Raw genomic sequence first — 24,750 nt, forward strand, 5'->3', positions numbered from 1 at the left:
CCCCTATGATTCCCTATGGGCACGTATTCCCCTATGATTCCCTATGGGCAAGCATTCCTCCATGATCCCTTATGGGCAAGCATTCCCCCATGATTCCCTATGGGCAAGCATTCCCCCATGTTTCCCTATGGGCAAGTATTTCCCCATGATCTCCTATGAGCAAGCATTCCCTTATGATTCCCTATGGGCAAGCATTCCCCCATGATTCCCTATGGGCAAGCATTCCCCCATGATCCCCTATGGACAAGCATTTCCCCATGATCCCCTATGGGCAAGCATTCCCCTATGATTCCCTATGGGCACGTATTCCTCTATGATTCCCTATGGGCACATACTCCCTTATGATTCCCTATAGGTAAGCATTCCCCTATGATTCCCTATGGGCACGTATTCCCCTATGATTCCCTATGGGCAAGCATTCCTCCATGATCCCTTATGGGCAAGCATTCCCCCATGATTCCCTATGGGCAAGCATTCCCCCATGTTTCCCTATGGGCAAGTATTTCCCCATGATCTCCTATGAGCAAGCATTCCCCTATGATTCCCTATGGGCAAGCATTCCCCCATGATTCCCTATGGGCAAGCATTCCCCCATGATCCCCTATGGACAAGCATTTCCCCATGATCCCCTATGGGCAAGCATTCCCCTATGATTCCCTATGGGCACGTATTCCCCTATGATTCCCTATGGGCAAGCATTCCCCCATGATTCCCTATGAGCAAGTATTCCCCCATGATCTCCTATGAGCAAGCATTCCCCTATGATTCCCTATGGGCAAGCATTCCCCTATGATCCCCTATGGGCAAGCATTCCCCTATGATCCCCTATGGGCAAGCATTCCCCTATGATCCCCTATGGGCAAGCATTCCCCTATGATTCCTTATGGGCAAGCATTCCCTCATGATTCCTTATGGGCAATTATTCCCCCATGTTTCCCTATGGGCAAGTATTCCCCCATGATCCCCTATGAGCAAGCATTCCCCTATGATTCCCTATGGGCAAGCATTCCCCTACGATTCCCTATGGGCAAGTGTTCCCCTATGATTCTCTATGAGCAAGTGTTCCCCTATGATTCCCTATGGGCAAGCATTCCCCCATGATCCCCTATGGGCAAGCATTCCCCCATGATCCCCTATGGGCAAGCATTCCCCTATGATTCCCTATGGGTACGTATTCCCTTATGATTCCCTATGGGCACGTATTCCCCTATGATTCTCTATGGGCAAGCATTCCCCTATGATTCCCTATGGGCAAGCATTCCCCTATGATTCCCTATGGGCAAGCATTCCCCTACGATTCCCTATGGGCAAGTGTTCCCCTATGATTCTCTATGAGCAAGTGTTCCCCTATGATTCCCTATGGGCAAGTATTCCCCTTTGATTCCCTATGGGCAAGTATTCCCCTATGATTCCCTATGGGCAAGCATTCCCCCATGATTCCCTATGGGCAAGCATTTCCCCATGATTCCCTATGGGCAAGCATCCCCCCATGATTCCCTATGGGCAAACATTCCCCCATGTTTCCCTATGAGCAAGTATTCCCCCATGATCCCCTATGAGCAAGCATTCCCCTATGATTCCCTATGGGCACATATTCCCTTATGATTCCCTATAGGTAAGCATTCCCCTATGATTCCCTATGGGCAAGTATTCCCCTATGATTCCCTATGGGCAAGAATTCCCCCATGATTCCCTATGGGCAAGCATCCCCCCATGATTCCCTATGGGCAAGTATTCCCCCATGTTTCCCTATGGGCAAGTATTCCCCCATGTTTTCCTATGGGCAGGTATTCCCCTATGTTTCCCTATGGAGAAGTATTCCCCTATGGTTTCCTATGGGCAAATATTCCCCAATGTTTCTCTATAGGCAAGTATTCTCCCATGTTTCCCTATGGGCAAGTATTTCTCTATGTTTCCATATGGGCAAGTATTCGTCTCCAATTATCCCCTATGGATAAATATTCTGCATAATACTTTCCCTATGCATAAATATTCCCCTATGTTTCCCTGTGGACAAATGTACTCCGATCTTTCCCTAGGGACACGTATAGCTTCCTTGTGGGCAAGTACTGTCATTTCAGTACATCCTGTTGTTGTTGTGTGCGCCTTCAAATTGTTTCTGATTTATGGCAACCCTAAGCCAAAACTGCCCATGGACTGGCCCCTCCTTATTTATCTGAATTTCTTTCTCCTTACATTCCCACTCGCACCCTCCGCTCTGGTAGTCAAGGTCTCCTGTCCCAGCCTAGGATTGCCACTGCCTCCTCCTGGATACGTCCCTTCTCACTTCCTGCCCCTTACTCCTGGAACCTTCTTCCCCCATATGCACACCTCATCACTTCTCTACCCAGTTTCAATACTGAGTTAAAGACTATATTGTTTAGAGAAGCGTTCCCTGGGTTGAGCCCCTCTCTGCCCCAGGATGCCTCGTTTCAACTATCCATTAAGAAGCCAAGCCCTCCCTCCAGTCCATCTCCCTTGGTCCAGGCCTTAGAGGTAGAGAAGAACTGCTGGACCTGATCCCCTTCCCCACCACCAGTCCCTTGTCCTTTTGGGTCATGTATTTTTTTAGATTGTAAGCCTGAGGGCAGGGAACCATCTAAATAATAATAATAATAGGATTTATTTATATGCTGCCCGATCACTGGGAATCCGGGTGGCTTACAACAGAGGGGATAATAGATGGTTCCCTGCCCTCAGGCTTACAATCTAAAAAGACACGACACAAAAGGAGAAGGGAATGGAGGGGGGATCAGGTCCAGCATTCTTCTCTCCCTCTGAGGCCTAGACCAAGGCAGATGGACCGGAGGGAGGGCTCTTCTTCTTCAGGCTAGCCCTGATGTAGCTGGGCCAGCCTATTCTCTCCCTCACCTGCCGAAAGATGACAGTTAAAGAGGACAGTTAAAAAGATTGTATGTACAGCACTGTGTAAATTTACAGTGCTATATAAATAAAGGTTAATAATAATAAATAATAATAATAGTAATAATAATAATAACTGTCATGGGTTCTTCAGATGGTGTTTTGCTTTGTTTTTTACCATGACCATTCTCTGAGAAAGTGTGACCTGCCAGGATTTGAACCCTGGTCCTCCAGTCATAATCCAGCACTCAAGCCACTGCACCATGATACTGATGCCTCATCAAACTACAGACCCCAGGATTCTTTAGGATGGAGCGAGGGCTGTTAAAGTGGCGTCAAACTGCATTATTTCTAATGTATCATTGTGGTGAGACATTGCTTTGAGTGCTGTAGTGCCTTCCTATGGAATCCTGGGATGTGTGGTTTTATAAGGTCTTTAGCCTTCCCTGCCAAAGAGTGCTGGTTCCTCACTAAACTATAGATCCCAGAATTTTCTAGGATGGAGTCAAGGTGATTAAAGTGGTGTCAAACTGCATTATTTCTACTGTACCAGTGCAGTTTGACATTACTTTAAGTGCTGTACCACCTTCCTATGGAATCCTAGGATTTGTACTTTTTGTTATTGTTGTGTGCCTTCAAGTCATTTCCGACTTACAGCAACCATAAGGCAAACCTATCATGGGGTTTACTTGGCAAGTTTCTTCAGAGAGGGCTTGCCATTGTCATCCTCTGTGGCTGCGAGAGTGTGACTTGCCCAAGGTTCCCCTCAGTGGGTTTCCATGGCCGAACCCTGGTCTCGAGAGACCTAGTCCAGCAATCAAACCACTACACTTGTTCTCTTGTACTTTTTACAAGGTGTTTAGTCTTTCCAGCCAAATGATACTGGTGTTTCACCAAACTACAGATCCCAGGATTCTCTAGGATGGAGCAGGGAAGTTAACGTGGTGTCAAGCTGCATTATTTCTGCAGCATAGACACCATTTCTAATTGCTGTAGCATCTTCCTATAGAATCCTGGGATATGTGGTTTTACAAGGTCTTTAGCCTTCCCTGCCAAAGAGCATTACTGCTTCACTAAAGTATTGTATATACTTGACTATAAGTCAACCTCATGTATAAGTAAAAGGGCAAGTTTTGTAGCCAAAATATGGATTTTGACATGATCCATGGATAAGTTGAGGATAAAACTTAAGGGCATGTAACAAGGGATATAAAAGACAAAGCAAAGAAAAATGATGCCAAAGAACACCACCATTTTTCCACCCAGGCTTTAAAAAAGGCCAGAAGCATAGCAGCAATGGAGGAAGAAGAGGAGGGTGGTGCTTCTGGCTGGTACAGTGTGAGATGCAAAGCAGGTTCTGAAGGTACACAGTGTCAGATCCTTGCAGAAACTAAAAAGATTTGGATCTTTGCTTGGCTTTGGACAACCTTTTCACAGCCCTGTGCTTAACACCTTGAGTTTCTGCATGGAAGAAAGATGGGACTAGGGTGTACACCCGCCCCTGCAAGTCCATGGACTTGAGATCCACGGACTTGGAAATCCGCAGAAGGGCAACCGCCATTGACATGAATGGAGTGTGCACCCCGCATGCACACACCCCATTCTAGCCTATGGGGCTTGAATATTTGCGCATTTTGGAACTCACAGGGAGGGGGGTCCTGAATGGATCCCCGCAAGTTCCAAGAGCCAACTGTAATAGTGAACCAGAAAAGAACCCCTCTAACAGCACAGTCCTTTGCATATTTGCTGAGGTGTAAATTCTACCATGTCCAGTCTCCCTTACCTGAAATACTTTGGATCAATAATGTTTTGATTTTTAGAATATTTGCACATACAAATAACATATTCTTTATCCCCGGATTCAGGCATTCATGGCTTGAAAATACTATTTCAAAAAAGCAAACCTTGATTTTGCCATTTCATGTAAGGGACTCTATTTTACTATGCCATTGTATTTGATGGGACTTGAGCATCTACAGATTTTTGGTATCCATGGGGGGTACTGGCCCTAGAACAAAACCTCAATGGACATCAAGAGCCTGTGGTACATAATGAGATATCTTGGAAATGCAACCCTAGCGTTGTGACAAACCAATTTTTTTCCCTTCTTTCCCATCGAGAACTACATGCAATTTTAAAATAATAATAATAATAATTATTATTATTATTATTCCCACTTTCAAAAGCTTTTTTTTCTCTCCCTGTCAGAGCAGTATTTTTCAGATTTCTCAATAAAAGACAAGGGAGGCGAACATTTACACTAATTACCTGGCATTTCGAACTCATTTAGCATGTCAAAAGGAAGTTTGGCAGAGGTTTCCTCTGCTAGAAAAAAACAATATGAATGGTAGCTTTGCTCATGCAAAATACTCAAATCCTGGTCATCGAATTAAAATCCAAAATTCTTACTCATTGATCAAGAAGTGCTCATAATTTCTTCTCTTTAAAAAGCTTTCGAAATCTTCGAATAACAGATATTTCTTCTATTTATCAAATTTTGATGAATATTGTTTACATCACTATGCAACCCAAGTCTAAACATGAAGTTCATTTATTTTGTATACACCTTATACACATAACCTGAAGGTAATGTTATACATGATAATTTAAATAATTTTGTGCATGAAACATATTTATTTATTTACGGATATTTATACCCCGCCCGTCAGCCCTAAAGGCTATCAGAGCGCCTTACAATTATTATTTTTTAATTAGATGGTTCCCTGCCCTCAGGCTTACAATCTAAAAGACATGACACAAAAGGAGAAGGGAATGGTGGTGGGAAAGGGGATGAGGTCTAGTGGTTATTCCCTCCCTCTGAGGCCTGGACCAAGGGCTCTTCTTCTTCAGGATAGCCCTGATAGAGCTGGGCCTGCCTCTTCACTCCCTCGCAGGCTGAAGGATGACAGTTCTCATGGAGGGAGGGCTCTCTTTCTTCAGGCTAGCCCTGGTGAAGCTGGGCCTGCCTGTTCATAGGTCCAAAACACACTGCAGAAATAATCCAGTTTGAGGCCACTTCAACTGCCATGGCTCAGTGCTAGGAAATTGTCAGAAAAATTGTATTTTTAGAGACATTTATTCGTCTCTGTCAGAGAGCTATGGGGTCACAGCAAACTACAATTCCCAGAATTTCCTGGTACTGAACCATGACAGTTAAAGGGGTGTCAAACTGGATTACTCCTGCAGTGCAGATGCAGCTGTAGATAGCCAAAATGTAGACAGAGGAATAGTTCTGGGAATGTTAAGAAATGATAAGAAACTTCAATAAATGAATAGGGAAAAGCCTGAGAGAGCAGAAATGACAGTTGGGGAGAGAAAGTTGGAAGTGAATTAGAGGAGGAAAAATAAACACAGATATGGAAAAACACTTTAGACCAGCCATTCAGAGGGCATTTGAACTTGGTACTTCCGTGTAAATTGCCTTCATGTAGCTCTCTGAATACACAAAAGCAGAAAGCTTAGTGAAGAAAAATCCTTCTGAATTTTTCTTGCCCACTTCGTTCTTGTCAAAGCCTGCTTGCTAACAGTTACTTCTCTCTGGGGTTTATGAAAATACTCTTACAGAAGAGTTTTGTTTATTTAACAAAACTCTTTATTTTTGGTGCTGCCTACTGGCAGGTGTTCTGGAACATTTCTCCTGGGAATCTGAGATCCTCATGCAAACTATCCAGTGTCTAGAGCTGTAGATGTGAAACAGTTCAATGGCTTTGCTTGCAGAGTTATTGTTCCTACATGGATATGTGTTTTGCGTCTGAATATTGATTCTGTGTGCTTGGTACAGTTTTCTTCTCTGTATGTGAGCACTGACCTACAATGAAAAGTTGTGATTCAACCACTGTTTTCTACTACACTCCATGTAGTAAAAGAGTCATGCATGCATGTGATGTATGTGTGTCATTTCTGCTCCTTCCTTTACAAACATGCCTTTTGTGCAGCATTATTGTTTGTTTTTGTTTTTTCCAGCACAATTCTCTCCCTTCTGTCTGAGACATCACAATCAGCAGTAGCTATCTAGTGATGTGTGCACATTGATACTATTACTTGGCTGTCCTTTTTATTTCTATAACTCTTTCTACATTTCTTTCTTGACTCCACTGAGTTTAAAAGTAGTTTAAAAGGTTAAAAGAGAGAGGAATTCCAAAGGAAGAATGGTTCAAGGATCTTAGTGAATGTTCACTTGTTAGTTCATGTAGCACATTTCTTAACCAGTCTGCTATTTTTAAGGATCTGTTTACAAGAAGCTGTCAGCATTCATCTCAGTGAGGCTTTCCATAGAGTAAGCTCCCCTCAATTCATTTAAGATTTCTAGAAGGAATATAACTGACCTGAACTGTTTCTAAGCAGCCAGGATCTATCTCAGATGTCAAATTTCTTTGTCCCAGTTGATAGGTCATGTTCTGTGAAATATGGGCGGGTTATAGACCGCCACTTGGGACGTCCGCAGAACGTCCCATTTTAAAAAGGGGGCGTCTCTTCTAGACGCCCCTGGCTCTAGTACGGACTCTGTCCGTACAATATGGTGCCGGCCGTTCCACACAGCCGGCGCCATCTTTACGTATCGGACGCTGTGCGTCCGAACGTGTCGCGGCACTAATGACGTCGCGAGTGCGCCAACGGCGCCTCACGACATCATTAGGGCGCCACAGAAAGAAGCTCCATTTTGGAGCTTCTTTTTTGCTCTGTAAGGGAGCCACGCGGTGTGGCTGCGACGGCTCCCTTACGGAGCAAACGGCGGCGGCGGCAGACCGCCTCAAAGCGGCGGTCTATAACCCGCCATGGTCACATCTATGAAGTCTGGAATGCATTACTAAAAACTAGATTGATTAATTGGTTAATTAGTTGTTAATTGCTGGATAATTTTTCTTATCCTACAAAAACATACTCTGACCTGATATATATAAACAATATATAAGTTTATATATATAAAAAAGTACAGGAATAGTGGTCATTTGATCATTTGCTTTTATTCTTCTAGGTGCTCAACTAACGTATTCAGGGATTATTTTTCAGCATTTTGCCATGATTAAATAACAGAGAGCTGTTCAGTTTACAATATTTTATGTAAAACAGTGCTTCTCATGCTATCTGTTGTGGGGGACTGGCAGTTCTTTTTCCTAATATCTCAGGGGCTAAAGACACTGATCCTTATAGCTTTAAATAAAATACTATGTAAGGCAGTAAATCCCTTGTGGGAGAAAGGCAGGATATAAATCCTAGAAATAAATAAAAATAAAATATGCGGTCTGATATGGAGGATTGGCAGAATTCCTTCCTGAATGTTCCTGAGACTGGCACCCTATTTCTGCCTACTGGCAAAGGTCCCAAACACACGTCAGAAATAATCCTGTTTGAGACCGCTTTAACTGCCCTGGTTCAGCGCTAGGGAATCCTGGGAATTATAGTTTATTGTAGCACCAGAGCTCTCTGACACAGAAGGCTTAATGTCTCACAGGACATCAGTTCTCAGGATTCCTGAGCACTGATCCAGGGCAGTTAAAACAGTCTCAAACTGGATTATTTCTGTGGTGTGTTTGGCCTATAAAAATATTTCTTTCTTTCCTGGAAATTCTACAGACCAGAGCCAGTGGCTTGCAGGTGGTCCAGGGACCACCACTTTGAGTAGCATTGATATAAAGGACTACCAACCTTACAGAACTCCACTGTGCACACGCAGATGTTGTGGAGAGGTATTCAGTTTGTAGGAGTTCCTGTATGTCTTGTCTGCAATACTATCCTGCAGTTCTTTGCATTACCAATTGTTTTTTGAAGCCTTGCACCTTGAATAAAAGATGGATGTTCTTTTCTGTACCTGTGAAATTGTGAGAAAATACTTTGCTGTTTTGTAATTAAACTTGGCAGGTGTCTAGGAGCACAAGCTGTCTGTGAACATGGAACTTAATGCCCCCCCTCCATTACCTAGCTGTCCACTATTGAAAACAAATGCAGATCTGCCAATAGGCCACCACGTCATATACCATTTATTCTGCATACAGCCCACAGCAGAATCCCCGTTGGTTAGAGAGTTGAGGAGCAACCAGAAAGCACATGACTTTTAGGTAAAGACAGAATTGCAAAGTATGAATCTGTTTTCTGCTGTTTTGTTTGCCTCATCAGGTAATCACTGCTCAAAAGCACCTTCTAAACTCCCTTTTAGTTCCATGAGAGAAGAAACAGCTTGAAGGAGAGAGGGAAGGAAGTGGTGTTTTCTCCTTTATATCCTTTGTTACATGCCCCTAGGTTTTACTCAAGACTTATCCATGGGTCATATCAAAATCCATGATTTTGGCCCTAAAACCTTCCCCTGATTTCTACATGATGTTGGCTTGTACACAAGTATATACGGTATATAAAATACACACCATGTACAAAGTGTGTATAAAAGTAGGAAACATGCACAGAAAATCTGTAGAAATTTCTACATGAGAAGAACAAACAGCCTCACAACTTAATGCAAACAAAAGGTGTGGTAAGAATGCAAGTGGCATTCAGAGATATGGAATACACCAGTCTTAACTCATGGAAACTGTGGCAAAGGGAAAAAAAACATGCTGTTATCTAAAACAAACTTAGTGAAAAAACTCAAATCTTTTATTTCCAGCCTTAAGTCCTCCATGTCCCCATTCAGCAAGCACTTTGCTGCAATTTTCTTTTGTCTGGAATGAGATGAGGGGTATACAAGAGACCTTATTACAAGAAACAATTATTAGTTAGCTGCTGATATATAGGACTCATGACAAAAGTGAGGGTTTTGTATTCTAGATTAGATAGCTGACTCTATTCCAGCCAGTGATACCTCTTGTGCTTGACGTATTCTAATATTACAGTGAGTTCTAAGGGAACTAGAATATTGTGGATATGTGCGTTGATTGCATGGTTAGCATTGCTGACAAACCAGAAGTTTGTCAGGTAAAATAAATTATTTTAAATGAGTTTGTCGTAGCAGAGATAATGAATGTAATGTTTTAATCTCCTTTGCTGTTTTAATTGCTTTCTCTTTAGAGATGATACAACCCCAGAAGATAATATCTGGAAAGGCATCCTATCTGTGATTTTCTTCTTTCTGATCATTAGTGTTCTAGCTTTTCCAAATGGTAAGCAACTCTGTATTTGCTTCAGTGCCTTTCATGTGTATCTACAATATTCTCAGCAGTTGCCTGTGCAGAACTTTTTTAACATGTCTAAAGTGTCAGAGTGAAAGTAAGACAAGCTGCTTTGGGAATATTCTGTTGTAGTAATCTGTTTTGAGCTCAGAATATGGTTAATTTCCCACTCTCATTTCTTCAACCTTTACCCAGATAAGGGTTGAGTGGAAGAGCTTTTGGTGCCATGCCAAGTTCAGAACAAGGCAGTAGCTTAAACAAACAAACAAAAACAAACAGCTTCATTTATATACCGCTTCATACTGAAACTCAACATGGAGCTGAAAAGGAATGCTAGATGGGTCCTCTTTATACTCTATAGATTCTTTTTGACTGGTTCTGAAAGATTCTCTTTTGGAATGAATAGGGCAGCATTTATTACTTTGTGAAGGACATAAAGCCTTCCCTATTGTCCTCTGTATATATATTGTTGTTGTATGCCTTCAAGTCATTTCCAATTTATGGTGACCTTATGGCAAATCTATCACTGGGTTTTCTGGGACTGAGAGTGTGTGACTCACTCAAGGTCACTCAGTGGGTTCCCATGGCCAAGTGGGTAACTGAACTCTGATCTCCAAGAGTCATAGTCCAGTGCTGAAACCACTACACCACACTGACTCTCTTCTCGCTCTATAATATTTATCTGTATATCTGTCTGTCTGGTACATTATAAATATAAAAATTTCTTTCCAGACCTGCTGGCATCGTAGCTGGCATTTTAACTGCTGTGCCAACTCCCTAATTGTACTAAGAGGCTCAGATCCAGTTCCTGATAGTCTTAAGATACTGCTTGATTCCATACTTGTTTAGTGAGAAGTAAATCTTCTTTATGTTCATAGAAATTACTCCCACGTAATTGGGATCAGAATTTTAGCCTGATGTGTACCTTGAGATTTTATCTGTCTACTAGACAGTCATTTATTAAGCCACTTAACTGCACTATTTATTCTATAAAAACCACATTTTTATTTAAGAGCTTTGTTATCAGAAGGTTCAGGCTACTATGGCTGTCATCCAGTTGTTAGACTAGATGAAGAGAGCATGGTTTGGGCCAAGGTAAAAGGAGCATATATAAAATGAAAGCAGCATTAAGTAAATATTAACTGAAGTGCTCTATTCATTTTCCTTCTCATATGTGATGTTCTTGCTGGAAACATTGAAGTTATCTAATTGTGTTTGTTACACGGGGGGTTGGTGGTGTTAATTATCTTCTACAGAACACTGTTGCTAGTACTTTCTTAGCAAAAGTAACTCTGTATGTGTAATAGAGCTGCAGTTGGAGTAGACCAGCCTTTCTCAAATAGTGGGGCGGGCCCCCCAGGGGGGCCACGAGGCTCCGTAAAGGGGGCGCGAGGCTCTGTTATGCAGAGGTGTACTTATAACAATTTTATAGACAAATGATACTATTTACAGTCACACGGGGGGCGCAAAATGTTTTCTTCTTCCTAGGGGAGGCATGACAGAAAATAATTGAGAAGCACTGGAGTAGACTATTCTATATTAGCCTACCAAATCTGTAGCTGAATTCAGCCATGGGCATTTTTGGTGAATGACTCAATACTGGGCAACACTTGCACAAAGGGATCTGACTGCTGTTAAAGGTAGTTCCAACACTCCTTAAATTATCTTGGTTCTCTTTTTCAGATTGTCATTGCTTCCTTGATTCTTGTCCTGGTAGTAAAGTTACATGATGGGCAGTTAGCAACAGCCAAAATCTATCCCCTGTGTGGAACTGCTGGGCTTCAAAGAAATATTCACTTTATCATCCAAACTCCTGATTCAGCAGTACTTTTCATCCCCTCCCCCCAATACATGGGATTGCACTGTGCATGCCTTTTACAGGGAGCACACTGAACTATACATTACAAAGCCAGAACCTGATAAATGTGAACATAAATAACACTAATGGAAAGACCATGAAGCTAAGTGGATGTGTGCCTTCAGTCGACCTGGGTGTTGTGGGTTAGAAAAGCTTCGGATACCTTGAATTAAGCTGCTTTGAGCCATATAATCTGGATTTGTAAATGATCTTAGTGGTGTCTCTAAAAGGTATTGGTTTCAGATGTGTAGCTGAGAGGAATGATTTTCCACATAAGTTCAGGCTGTATGCATGGTACTTAATACCTTGTCCAGTATCTAATGTCTGTTTTACTGGGAGTTTTAAATGACCTGTCCAGCTCTCCTACCTTTTATCTAATAGTGCTAATAACACTGTTCCTTTGTCATCTGTATATCATAATTGGAAAATACATAGCAGAAAAGTAAGCCTTTTCAAGGTGACCTAGCACTAAGGTTTGACAACTGAGGGGGGGGGAAATACTTCAGACAAAAGAGTTATCTTTTACAGGACAACCTGTAAATTAAAGTCTCATTTTCAGTAGGACTTAACTTCCTACATGTTCCAGAATTCAGCGTTAAAAACGCATGTGGCACAGACACATCAAAAGGCCTTGTCTTCAGATTCTTCTGGGGAATCCTAGATGACTCATTTGCTTTGACATGTCTCTAGCACATTCCCTCTCTCTAGCTCATAGCAGCTTCTAGTTATCTCAATAAAATGGCTGATTTCCATAGATCCCTAATACATCATAGAATAAACAAAGGCATGATGCAAAAGAGGGCACCGCCATTCAATTAAATGCGACTCCAGCATATACGAAATTTGCCTTACGCCGGGGTGGGTGGTTTCAGACGGATCCCCCGCGTATGGCAAGGGAGGACTGTAGTTTCCAGTGTCTTGCTTACCATCAGCACATTTTGCCTTAATAAGCATTTCTTTCCATAGGCCCTTTCATTCGTCCACATCCTGCAATATGGCGCATGGTTTTTGGTAAGTTTTTTTTTTTTTTTAAAGATGTTCTCATATTATTATAGAGCACCATGTATTTTTTTTTCTTTTGAATATACATTAGTTCACTATATGCTTTCTGCATCAAATGTTGTAAAAAGTAAATAAGAAAGAAAGAAAAGAAATATAATGTTTTAGAATTAGGCAACAAGGTGATTCTCCATATAGTAAAAATGGGTGTTTCAGAGGTTGTTACAAGTTTAAAAGAAGACAAGATACAATATTTAAATGAGGAAGCAAGCTATAAAATTCCTCCTATTTTCTCTCAAGAAGAGTTGAATACAGAAAATAGTCTGGGATTGAATTTTGCAGCCACTTCTAGAATACTGACTAATAATTTATTTAAATCTTTCTCTTCTGCTAATGGTTCCTAAAGTAAAATACTGCATGATCATAACACTATGTAAACATGTAACTAAAACAAACAATTTCTAAAAGTCATAATAAGGAACATATAATATAACTAATACTAAAAAATAAAAAACAAAATCTGTAGTCATTATTTTTGCTTCCTTGAAGTTCAAATGTAAACCTGCCTTTGACTTTCTTCTTTGGCTTGCTTCAGTAATCACTCCAAATTTTGTTCATTATATAAAATTACATTATTAGGAGGTGAAAGAGACAGGCGGAAGGAGCTGCTTGAAGCCACCTCTTCCAAAGACAGATTGGGCCTGTCGCAAACACATGCTATGGCCCCAATATGCCTTCAACTCGGCCAAAAAATGAGAGGATAAGATCCACTCCTTTTGCGGCCGGCAAAAAGCCAGCTTTGCCAACCCCACTGTGGCCCCATGGCAGCTTCATAATGCTCTGCCAGCATTTAAATGCCAGACCGCTGGAGCATCATGAAGCAGCCCATGTCTGAGCAGCCAGGCAGCTTCAAAACGTCTTGGGGGCATGTGGCGTCTAAATGCCATGCCTTCAAGCCACCAGGAAGCTGGCTTTTAGAGCTGGTCTATTCCGGCTGTCTGTTAAATTATCAATGCAAACTGCTGTTAATATATATAATCATTCCTTGTGTATGGTTTTGTTTTTTTCCTTACAGTCCAACCCATTGAAAGCATCATCGGTCACATGTTTCATCTGAATTTGTTTTCTTGCAGGGCTGAGTGTCCTGTATTTTCTCTTTCTGGTATTCCTGCTATTCCTTAACTTTGAGCAGGTAAAATCAGTGATGTATTGGCTGGATCCTAATCTACGGTATGCTACAAGAGAAGCAGACATCATGGTGTGTATTGGTGCGGTTTGTAGCTATTGCTTATGTACATCTCCCCTAGTGCTACTGTAATTCTGCATTAGAAACAGAATGGAGTAACTTTTGGAAAGCGATAGGAAGTAACTGAGAATGCTGGTGTCATTTCTGGAAAAATCAAAGCAATTCTTATAAATCTGCCTCAAAAAACAGATATAGTGGAAAGTACAATCACTGGATGTGAAATATTTTCCATGCAAAAAGACACTGAAAGGATAATCTGAATTACCAAAGGGCTGGATCACCTTCTGTAACAAGAAGGGTAAAACCCCCCAGGCCCATAGTCAGGCTGAGCAGAGCAAGAGAGCATTTTACAAGCACTTTCCTCCTTTCAGTGGATAGTGGAGTGGATTTTGACAATGTGAGGGGCAGGGCATAACTTGGAAAGCTACTCTTTTGGAGCACAACTCACAATATCCTCTAGGATGCATGACCACTGGGACTCCAAATTTTGAATGTGTTTGGGGCAGCAGCTGTAAAACAAAAAAGCACACCCTGCCAACTTCCATTCACCAATGGTGGCAATGCTCCACTGTGAACTTCTTTGCAGCCCTGATTTACTGCAATTTCAGTGCCATTTTTAGTTCTGAAAAATAAGCCTTGTTCTGGGTAACAGTAAGGTTGCAATATCACCACTGAAGGCAAACAAATCTAGTTCAGAACCATGACAGTGTTTCAAGAATTGTTCTAAGTCTTCTAAATAGGTCCTTGAGTAAATGTTATAGGAAGGACTAAATACTAGTGTAATTGGAGTTATTGTGTGGGATCTGGGTTACCTTGATTTAGATTTTGTTGATCTTCGAGTATAATCTTTGAAATAATTATTACTCAAGATTTTAAAAAATAGAAATAACAACACAGCAAGAATGTGCAGAATACGACTGGGTTAAAAAAATAACATTGGCCCGGTACAAACGGGAAAAATGTGGCGTGGCGTCGGCGTTACTAGGGTTAGGGAGCACGCACCATGCAGACACTCCCTAACCCTAGTACGTACTAGCAGCGTCAAAATGGCGGCGTCCTGTCTACTCGGGTGCCGCCATTACGACGTGACAGACGCATAGTGTCCACATGTCTCGTCGCACTTTTGACGTAATCAGCGCGCCATTTGCGCACTTGGGCGTTGCAAGTGGGACACAAAGGAACCCGCTTTTTGCGGGTTCTTTTTCCGCTGAGGGAAACCACGCGGTTTGGTGGCTGAGGCTTCCCTCCGTCGGAAATCCAGGCACCGGCAGGCCGCGCTTTTTGGGCGGTCTGTTCCGTGCCTCAGCACTCCTTGAAAATTATGGATGTCTCTCTCTGTTATTTAGAATTGTCAAAGCATGCACCTAAATATCGATACGTATCCAAATGATAAATATCTAAACGATAGTGGGCTATATGATGGGAGAAGTACACTCTCTGATACATGTAGTAGGTTACAATTGTATTTCTTAGGAAAACTTTTCCAAAATAGTCTTTAGCTGTTCTTTCTTTCTTTCCCCTCTTCTTTCCCTCTCCCTCCCCTGCCCTCACCATCAACAGGAATATGCTGTGAATTGTCACGTTATCACATGGGAACGAATCCTCAGCCATTTTGACATATTTGCTTTTGGACATTTCTGGGGTTGGGCAATGAAAGCTTTGTTGATCCGCAGTTATGGATTGTGCTGGACTATTAGCATCACTTGGGAGTTAACTGAGGTAAGTTATGTATTTTAGAGTGACAAGATGTTAATGCACAGTGCAGCTGATACTGCTTGATTTTTCTGGTGCATTGCTTCCCCGATGAAACTAAAAGCAGACCTTACAAATGTCATTGTTTCAGGGAGAAAATGTCTGTCCTTGGGGTAATATATGTCTGCTTCACTCAGTGTTGTGGCTTTACCAGGCATTACACAACATCACAGGCATAACTCAGGTTAATTGTTTACTCAAATTTGAAACAAATGCTGACTATTTGATTAAACATTTTTCTCTTTCATGTAAGTGGTTAGGATGCCCAAGTCAGATTTATTTGCCTGTTCAGTGCACATATCTTTTTTAAAAGATTTTTTTTATTAAAAGGGGGGAATGTATAAAAACAACAAAATGTATAAAAGCAATATAGCATGGAACACATAGAACATTTCATTCTCCAGTATCATTCAAATTAATTACAGTATTTGGCAGTTCATAAGTAAATCTTTCCATAAATTCAGAATACATATTCAGGAAAGTTTTCATACTTAGTTAATTGGATATATGATGGATGATTGTAAACGTTAGTATAACTGTATGGTTAATTCCTCAGATTAAAATCAGCAAATGCACTTCTTGCTGATGTGGCATATGATGTTGTGTCCCTTCTTTACTAGTAGACCTAGTAAAAAGCACTGTTTTAGTACACAGTTTAAAGTGCAGTCCTTTGCAGGTCTCCCCAGAAATAAGTTCCATTGACTTTAGTGGGACTTACTTTCACTGAAGTGTTCATAAAATTATTTCTTTAGTTTGAGGCTTTAAAATCCGTTAGTCTACCCCAGGCCAGTATTTGTAGTGGCATTAAAATGTTGAATTTTCTGTGGAAAAAAGACATGAACAAATGTGGCCAGAACTATATTTAAATATTTCCCTCTATAACTATATTTAAGCACTAATGAGTATGTACATGGAATTTTCTATTTACTTCTGTCTACTGTCTACACAAAGGGTGAGCATCTGGCAGTCCATGTGCCATTCCATCTAAAAGGGCTGCTGCTGTAGTTTTAATAATGTAACTTTAGTTTCATACAGGGGAAAAAAGAAATGCATGTCCATCTAAGCCGGAATGTGCTGTAACTGTGAAGCCTGTAGGGAGACAGCTTTATTTTGGAGCCTGAATGCTCTTTTGGGAAGGGTATCTGCTTATATAGTAAAACCAATTTCCAGACCCTGTCTATAGAATAGAGTGGCCTCCCAAAATACAGAAGCTGTCCATATACTGCAAAAGATTGCCCTGTTTACATGAGGATAATAGCAGAGCATATGTAGAATTTTGTATTTGTCATATTTTCTACATTTACTGCTTAGGTCATCTGTGTAAATCATCTACCAACTGAATTTCAAGCCCCAAACCTTTTGGCATATAACCGAATGATTTTCTCACTAGGCCACTGTTTCTTACCAACTTTGGATATAAGATAAGCATCTTGTCATACCTCTCAACTATCAACATGACATTGCTCCCATCATAAAAATGAGGCTATCAAAATGATTCTGCTCTTTCTTAGAGTTAAGCTGTTTTAATAATGACCTCCATTACTGACCATTAACACCAAAGCTGGTTAATCTTTAAATTTATCTTCAGAAGCTGCAGCTGTATGTCCTTAGATCAAAAAGCATTAGATTACATAAGACTGATCCTCCAGGGCTGAACAAGGATTAAAATAATGTGCAGTTCATATTAGATCAGGCTAAAGGTTTTAACAAGACAGAATGAAATCTGAGCAGATGGCTTGACATCATACATACAGTTCAGATTGAAAAATAGTTATTCAGTTATTTTTCTACTGGTTAAATCAACCAAGTGTCAAACAAACGTGAGTAAAGTAACTGTTTAAACCATTTCTGTATCTCCTACTTTTCTGTATAATATCCCTACCACATGGTTATTACAGCATTATTAGTGTCCTGCCCAGTGGTATCCTGAAATACTCATTATGCTGCATATTTTCACTATGTTTACAGCAGTGAAGATGTAGTTGTTGCATCATGCACTGAAGTGGTTGGGTTAATTGCTCATGTGTTTTTGTTTTTGTTTTTGTCCTAATATATAAAGAGAAAAACTATGTGCCAGCAAATAACTTTTGTGGAAGTGCAAAATTATCTTAAGTATCAAAGAATGCTTCGATTTATAAAACAAACATTTGCTAAAAGTGAATGAATATTGTTGAGTATTATCAAGCTCACATTTCAAGATGTTCATCTGGATACTGTGTCTCTTCTCAGTGAATGAAACTAGGTGATCCCTTTAGCTTGGAAATTACATCTTGGTTGGTAAATGAATACTAGATGCTTCCTTTTGAATACTTCTTCATCAGAAGAGGTTAAGATGGCTTTTTTCAGCCTTTGAATGACAAAGAAAAGATGAGAGGCACAGTAGAAACATCCTTTATAACCATTTGAATTCCTTATGTGTTCTTTATCTTCAGGCTCATTCCCACTTGGAGTTTAAATCGGTTCTAAAATGTCCTTTGCTCCACTTCGGTCCACTTTGGTAAAAGGTCTCTAGTTCCCACTATAAAGAGATCTTTTCCTACCCCAGTGCAAGAGGGTTTTTTTGACACGATTGTCATTCCCATTTGCACTGCTCATGTGTCAATCATATGATGTCACACAGATGTCATCCTCTCAGGGCTGCCTTTTTGGTTTGTGTTATATATATATATTTCAATTGCAAAAACAATAGATTGGCAAAGCAACTGCTTGCAAGTAGTTGCTTTACCGATGCAGCGATTTTGCAGTTAATTTTATGTATTTTTTTTAAAAAAGAAACCAAAAATGAAGCACTGGGTGGATGACATCTCCAGACCCTTGCCATGCTTGGATAGCTCAATCTAAGCATGGCAGGGGGTGAGGAATACCCCCAGGGGTCCTCTCCAGATCCTTGCCATGCTTGGATCGCTCGTTCTAAGCATGACAGGGGGCGAGGGGACCCCCAAGCATCCTCTCCAGACCTGTACCAGCAGCAGGAGGAGGAGGAGGATGGAGGCAAGGCCAGGCGGTGGGTGCGCGGACACTGGGGATGGGAGCTGGGAAGAGAAGGAGGAGGATGAAGAAGGAGGCAGGAGACAGGCGGAGGAAGATGGTGATCGGGGGGGGTACGGCCTGGCGCCAGGAGGAGGAAGATGGGGAAGACAGTTTTTAAAAAACAAAAAACTAATCGCAAAATCGGTAGAATGGCTTAGCTACTTGTCTCTGCAATTAGTTGCTTTACAATCTAAGAATTTTGTGATTAGTTTTATTTTGTTTTGTTTAAAAAAAAAGGCCCAAAAAGGCAGCACTGGGGGGGGGGGGTGACGTCTCTGGGGAGGGACGGGACACACACATCGCTCTGCCATTTCCCCTCCCCTCTGAAAGAATCGATCCCGATCTGGCGTTCCCACTTATTGGACCTGGGTCGGGATCAATTATTTGCAAAAGAACCTCTGAAAATTGGCTAGCAAAATACCCCGGGCTTTTGGTGTTTGCCGCAGGTTTTTCCCAAGGGAATCAATGAAATGAGGATTAGAATCGAATTCCAGTGGGAACTAGGGCCATAAAACCTACATCAGGATTCCAAGCTAAACGTAGTGGGAACGAGGCCTTCGATAGCTTATATTAATATAGTTGGAGCAAGTTCAGTTATATAAAGATATTAGTTATCTAAAAAAAACCTTGATTATCAAGATTATTAAAAGAGCAGAATTTAATGAAAAGTACCAATATAAATTCTAGTGTTAGTCTCAGCTAGCTTCAATCAGTGAAAAGTTGGTAAATCAATTCTAATGTAATGTCTGTTAATTCATTGATTCTCCTCTAATTGGACTAAAAGTTTTAGACCATAAACAATGAGTATATATTGCCCTGTTGTTCTTCAGATTTGTGGCATTAAAACAAAACAATTTTTTCAAAAACACCTAATTGTCAGTCTGCAAATGAAGCATGATAATTTAGTAAGTGTTAAAAGTACAATTTTAAACCATTTGAAATTATTTTAGCAAGATTATTTTGTTTAATGCAAGGTACAGGCACTTCACCAGACAATCATTACCCGTATAACACTGAATAATAATGTTGCTATTTGTTTGAGAACATGCAATTGTGACTTCAGAAAGCAAACATGATAATGCTTTCTTATAAGAAATAAACTTGAAAAATCATACATGAATAGTATTTAATCTGTGATATGAAAAATATTTTCTCTACTTTCAGCATCTGTTCTTGTGTAACGTTTATACTCAACTATAAGTCAACCTCATGTATAAGTCAATGTCAGGTTTTGAGGCCAAAATTATAGATTTTGCCATGACCCGTGGATAGGTCGAGGGTAAAACTTGGCAGCTCTTTCAGCGTGTGTATGTGTGGGTATGGCAAGAGAGACTCTCATTGAGGCTTTTCTTAATTTCAGCTTTCGTTTTAGTCAGATGCACCGACGGGAGGGGGACTCTTAAACAAACAGCAATATCAATCAATCACCCAGGACTCTTTCTGCTTGACTCTTTCTTGCTAAACTCCTCTCTGCACCGCATGGGGAAATCTGAAAGAGCTGCTATCACATTTCCATAATGACCTGTAAATAAATCGACCTGGGATTTGGGGGTCAATTTTTGGGCATAAATTTTTAGACTTATAGACGAGTGTATACAGTAAATCACATTCTTAAGTTAAAAAACTCCTTTGTTTATATGAATTTCTCATCCCAAATCTTTTTGCTGTATTCTTTAGCTGTTCTTCATGCATCTACTGCCTAATTTTGCTGAATGCTGGTGGGATCAAGTCATTTTGGACATCCTGCTATGTAACGGGGGTGGCATCTGGTTGGGCATGATAGTTTGCCGTTGGTTGGAGATGAGGACCTATCACTGGGCAAGCTTCAAGTAGGTGTCAAATACAATCCAATAAGCATTGTATAAATGACATTGTAGTATGACAACTCTATATGCCATTTGAAAGTTTGTAAATTACAGAAGTTGTCCTTTTAAAGCCTAGTGAAACACTTACACTTGTTTATACTAATATTTTTAAGTTTGCAGAAATAATGCTAAATACTAAATATGCATTTGTTCACTAGAAGTTATTCTGAATCTTAAACATGTTGCATTTATTCATACTATCTTGGAATCACAGAGAATATGACCCTACAGACTCATTGTCTTAAGTGTTTTCTAATTTGGTCTGCATGTTGTAACTTTTTTTAAAGCTTCCCTTCCCTTGTGGTGTTGATAGACTACAGCAATGGTTCTCGACTGTCCTAATGTCATGACCCTTTAATACAGTTCCTTGTGTTGTGGTGACCCCCAACCATAAAATTATTTTCGTTGCTATTTCTTAACTGTAATTTTGCTGCTGTTTTCCGATGGATTTAGGCGACTCCTGTGAAAGGGTCGTTCGACCCCCAAAGGGGTCACGAACCACAGGTTGAGAACCACTGGACTACAGCATTCTTAATGGTTTACAATGTTGTTTGTCTGCAGACAGAGACTGGTGATTCATGAGCTCTTTCCTTCATTTTTAATTTCCCTCAACAACCTCTGATTTACCTCTTTTGTTGTAATCCTATACATGCTTATCTGTGAGCTTCCTTGAATACAGAGGGGCTTACTTCTGAGTAAACATTTGTATTTGCAACTGAGTTGCTGTTTGGAAGCTTCACAACATACTTCCTTATTTAAATGGAGGTTATTTTTGTGATTACCTATGAAAACCTTTGTCCATTAAAGCCTCTTATATAGTGGCCAATGCCCAGATCCCTCTTCCCCCATTTTTAATCTCCACTCCATGAAAATTGTCTCTCTACATCCCTAACGGCGCGCGGCTCTGGATGTTGGTATATAAAGCTAGTCTGCTAGCTCCGCCCCCTTGTGACTCACAGATGTGACTCACAGAAGCTCCTCCCCTTCAGCAACGAGCACACGGTCTCGAGCACACGGTCTCAAAATGGCTGCCGAGCAGCTCCTCTCCTTCTCCTCTCTCTGGCCGGACTGCTCTGGAAGGCTCTGGATGTTGGTATATAAAGCTAGTCTGCTAGCTCCGCCCCCTTGTGACTCACAGATGTGACTCACAGAAGCTCCTCCCCTTCAGCAACGAGCACACGGTCTCGAGCACACGGTCTCAAAATGGCTGCCGAGCAGCTCCTCTCCTTCTCCTCTCTCTGGCCGGACTGCTCTGGAAGGCTCTGGATGTTGGTATATAAAGCTAGTCTGCTAGCTCAGCCCCCTTGTGACTCACAGATGTGACTCACAGAAGCTCCTCCCCTTCAGCAACGAGCACACGGTCTCGAGCACACGGTCTCAAAATGGCTGCCGAGCAGCTCCTCTCCTTCTCCTCTCTCTGGCCGGACTGCCAATTTTCATTTTCTTAAACTCAACAACTCTGCTCAAGTGGCATCAGGTTAGAATCAGATACTGAAACAGAACCTTCCCTTTAAGTGTAAGATAGCAGCCAGTACTTACCTTTAAAGAAGTATTCCCAGTAGATTGACTGTTATATTTATTACTAAAGACTTTGCACTATGGACAACGAGGGATCTGCCGCAGTCACCTGCAACTCTTGTGGGATGTTTCTCTTCTTGCCTACAGAAGTGGAGAACTTCACATGCACCAAGTGCAAGTTGGTAGCACTCTTGGAGGAGAAAGTGCAGCAGCTGGAGTCCAGAGTAGCTACACTTCAGCATATTAGGGAACAAGAGGATTTCCTGGACTCAATAGAACTAACCATCTTGGATGAGTACCACGCAGAGGAAGATGCTAGGGTGGAAGAGGTCACTTGCCAAACAGAGGAGGCAGACAGCTGGAGGAATGTCACAAAGAGAAGTAAGCCAAGAAGGAATTGTTCGGGGAGCTTGCAGCTAGAGAATCGATTTGAAGCTCTTTCCCTTATCAAGGAAGATGAAGAAGAGCAGCATGGACAGACTTCTGGGACAGAGCAGGGGAGCCTGAGAGTCCCACCCGAGGGAACAGTCGCTGCTAAGCCTCAGAGGAGGCGTGTGGTCGTAGTGGGGGACTCCTTGCTGAGGGGTACAGAAGCAGTGATTTGTAGGCCTGACAAGATGTCTCGAGAGGTGTGTTGTCTTCCAGGTGCAAAGATCCGTGATGTGACAGAGAGGCTGACAAGACTGGTCAAGCCTACTGACCAATACCCCTTCCTTTTGGTCCACGTGGGAACTAATGATACTGCAAGACACAGCATTCAGAACATCAAAAGGGATTACGAGGCGCTTGGTAGGAAGCTGAAAGGAATGGATGTACAGGTTGTCATCTCGTCTCTTCTGCCAGTTGAAGGGCATGGTCCAGGAAGGGAGAGGAAAATAGCAGATGTGAACAACTGGCTTCGCAGATGGTGCCGCCGAGAAGGATTTGGATTCTTCGATCATGGGCTGCGGTTCCATGAGGAGGGACTTCTTGCAACAGACGGGTTGCATCTCACGCCAGTTGGAAGAAATGTTTTTGCCAACAGTCTCAAGAACTTGATCAGGAGAGCTTTAAACTGAGTTCCGAGGGGAAGGGAGACAATTTTAAGGAAGGCGAAAGGGATGGCGAAAATAGTCAAACTGACATAGAGGAAACAAGGCAAACAGTGCAAGGACCCAGCAGTGGGAGGCAAAAAAACTTGCACAGGCAGCAAGTAAAAGGGAACCATGGTCTGCGATGTCTCTACACTAATGCACAGAGCATGGGAAATAAGCAAGATGAACTCGAACTCCTAGTACAACAAAGCAAATATGATATAATAGGCATCACTGAAACCTGGTGGGATGAGTCTCACGATTGGAATGTGGAAATAGAGGGGTATAACCTTATTAAGAGAAATAGGCCAAACAGGAAAGGAGGAGGAATAGCACTATATGTCAGAGATATTTACACCAGTGAAGAGATCCTGGACATCAATCATGGAAGCCAGGTGGAGAGCATCTGGATAAGAATCAAAGGGGAGGGAAACAACAAGGGTGTTACGGTGGGAGTCTACTACAGACCCCCAAGTCAGACTGAGGAATTGGATGATATCTTTCTAGAACAGATGACCACACAGTCAGAAAAGAGAGATGTAGTAGTGATGGGCGACTTCAACTATCCTGATATTTGCTGGAAGTCAAACTCAGCAAAATCCTCAAGGTCTAGCAAATTCCTCACTTGCCTGGAAGACAATTTCATGGCCCAAAAGGTGGAAGAGGCAACAAGGGGGTCAGCTATTTTAGATCTGATCCTAACCAACAAGGATGACTTGGTTAATGGGGTGCAAGTGGTGGGATCCTTAGGTGGAAGCGACCATGTTCTCCTGGAGATTGTTATACAATGGAGAGGAGAAGCCAGGCAGAGTCAGACACGCATCCTAGACTTTAGGAGAGCGGATTTCAGTAAACTTAGAGAAGTATTGAGGGCGATTCCATGGTCAGAAATACTAAAAGATAAAGGAGTTCAGGACGGATGGGACTTTCTCAAAAGGGAGATACTGAAGGCACAATTTCAAACAGTTCCAGTGAGAAAGAAAAACGGGAGGTGTCTCAAGAAACCAGGATGGATGACTAAGGAACTTTCAACCGAGCTAAGTTTGAAACGGAACATGTATAAGAAATGGAAAAAGGGGGAAATCACAAAAAAGGAATTCAAAGAAATAGCAGGCATGTGTAGGGGTAAAGTCAGAAAAGCTAAAGCGCAGAATGAACTCAGGCTTGCTAGAGAGGTTAAGAACAATAAAAAGGGCTTTTTTGGATATGTCCGCAGCAAGAGGAAGAAGAAGGAAACGGTAGGGCCACTGCGTGGAGAAGATGGCAAAATGCTAACAGGAGATAGAGAAAAGGCAGAATTACTCAACACCTTCTTTGCCTCAGTCTTCTCAGAAAAGGCAAAGGGTGCTCAACCTGAGGATAATGGAGCAGAGGACAGAATAGGGGAATTTCAGCACAGAATAAGTAAAGAGATAGTAGAGGAACACCTTGTTAATCTAAATGAATT

At 41.6% G+C, this 24,750-nt stretch overlaps 1 protein-coding gene across 1 annotated transcript in view; it reads left to right on the forward strand.

The window, feature by feature from the left end:
* Positions 1-24,750, forward strand: part of PTDSS1 (phosphatidylserine synthase 1) — a 49,243-nt gene that overhangs the window by 1,059 nt on the left and 23,434 nt on the right. Inside the window, exons 2-6 of the mRNA XM_089517680.1 lie at positions 9,862-9,953; positions 12,787-12,831; positions 13,953-14,077; positions 15,626-15,784; positions 20,525-20,676. Coding sequence (XP_089373806.1) covers positions 9,862-9,953; positions 12,787-12,831; positions 13,953-14,077; positions 15,626-15,784; positions 20,525-20,676 — 573 coding nt within the window. The remainder of the gene's footprint in view (positions 1-9,861; positions 9,954-12,786; positions 12,832-13,952; positions 14,078-15,625; positions 15,785-20,524; positions 20,677-24,750) is intronic.

Source organism: Sceloporus occidentalis, unplaced genomic scaffold (assembly GCF_023333645.1).
Source record: "Sceloporus occidentalis isolate IW3139 unplaced genomic scaffold, rSceOcc1.0.p SCAF_3, whole genome shotgun sequence".
Classification (NCBI taxonomy): domain Eukaryota; kingdom Metazoa; phylum Chordata; class Lepidosauria; order Squamata; family Phrynosomatidae; genus Sceloporus; species Sceloporus occidentalis.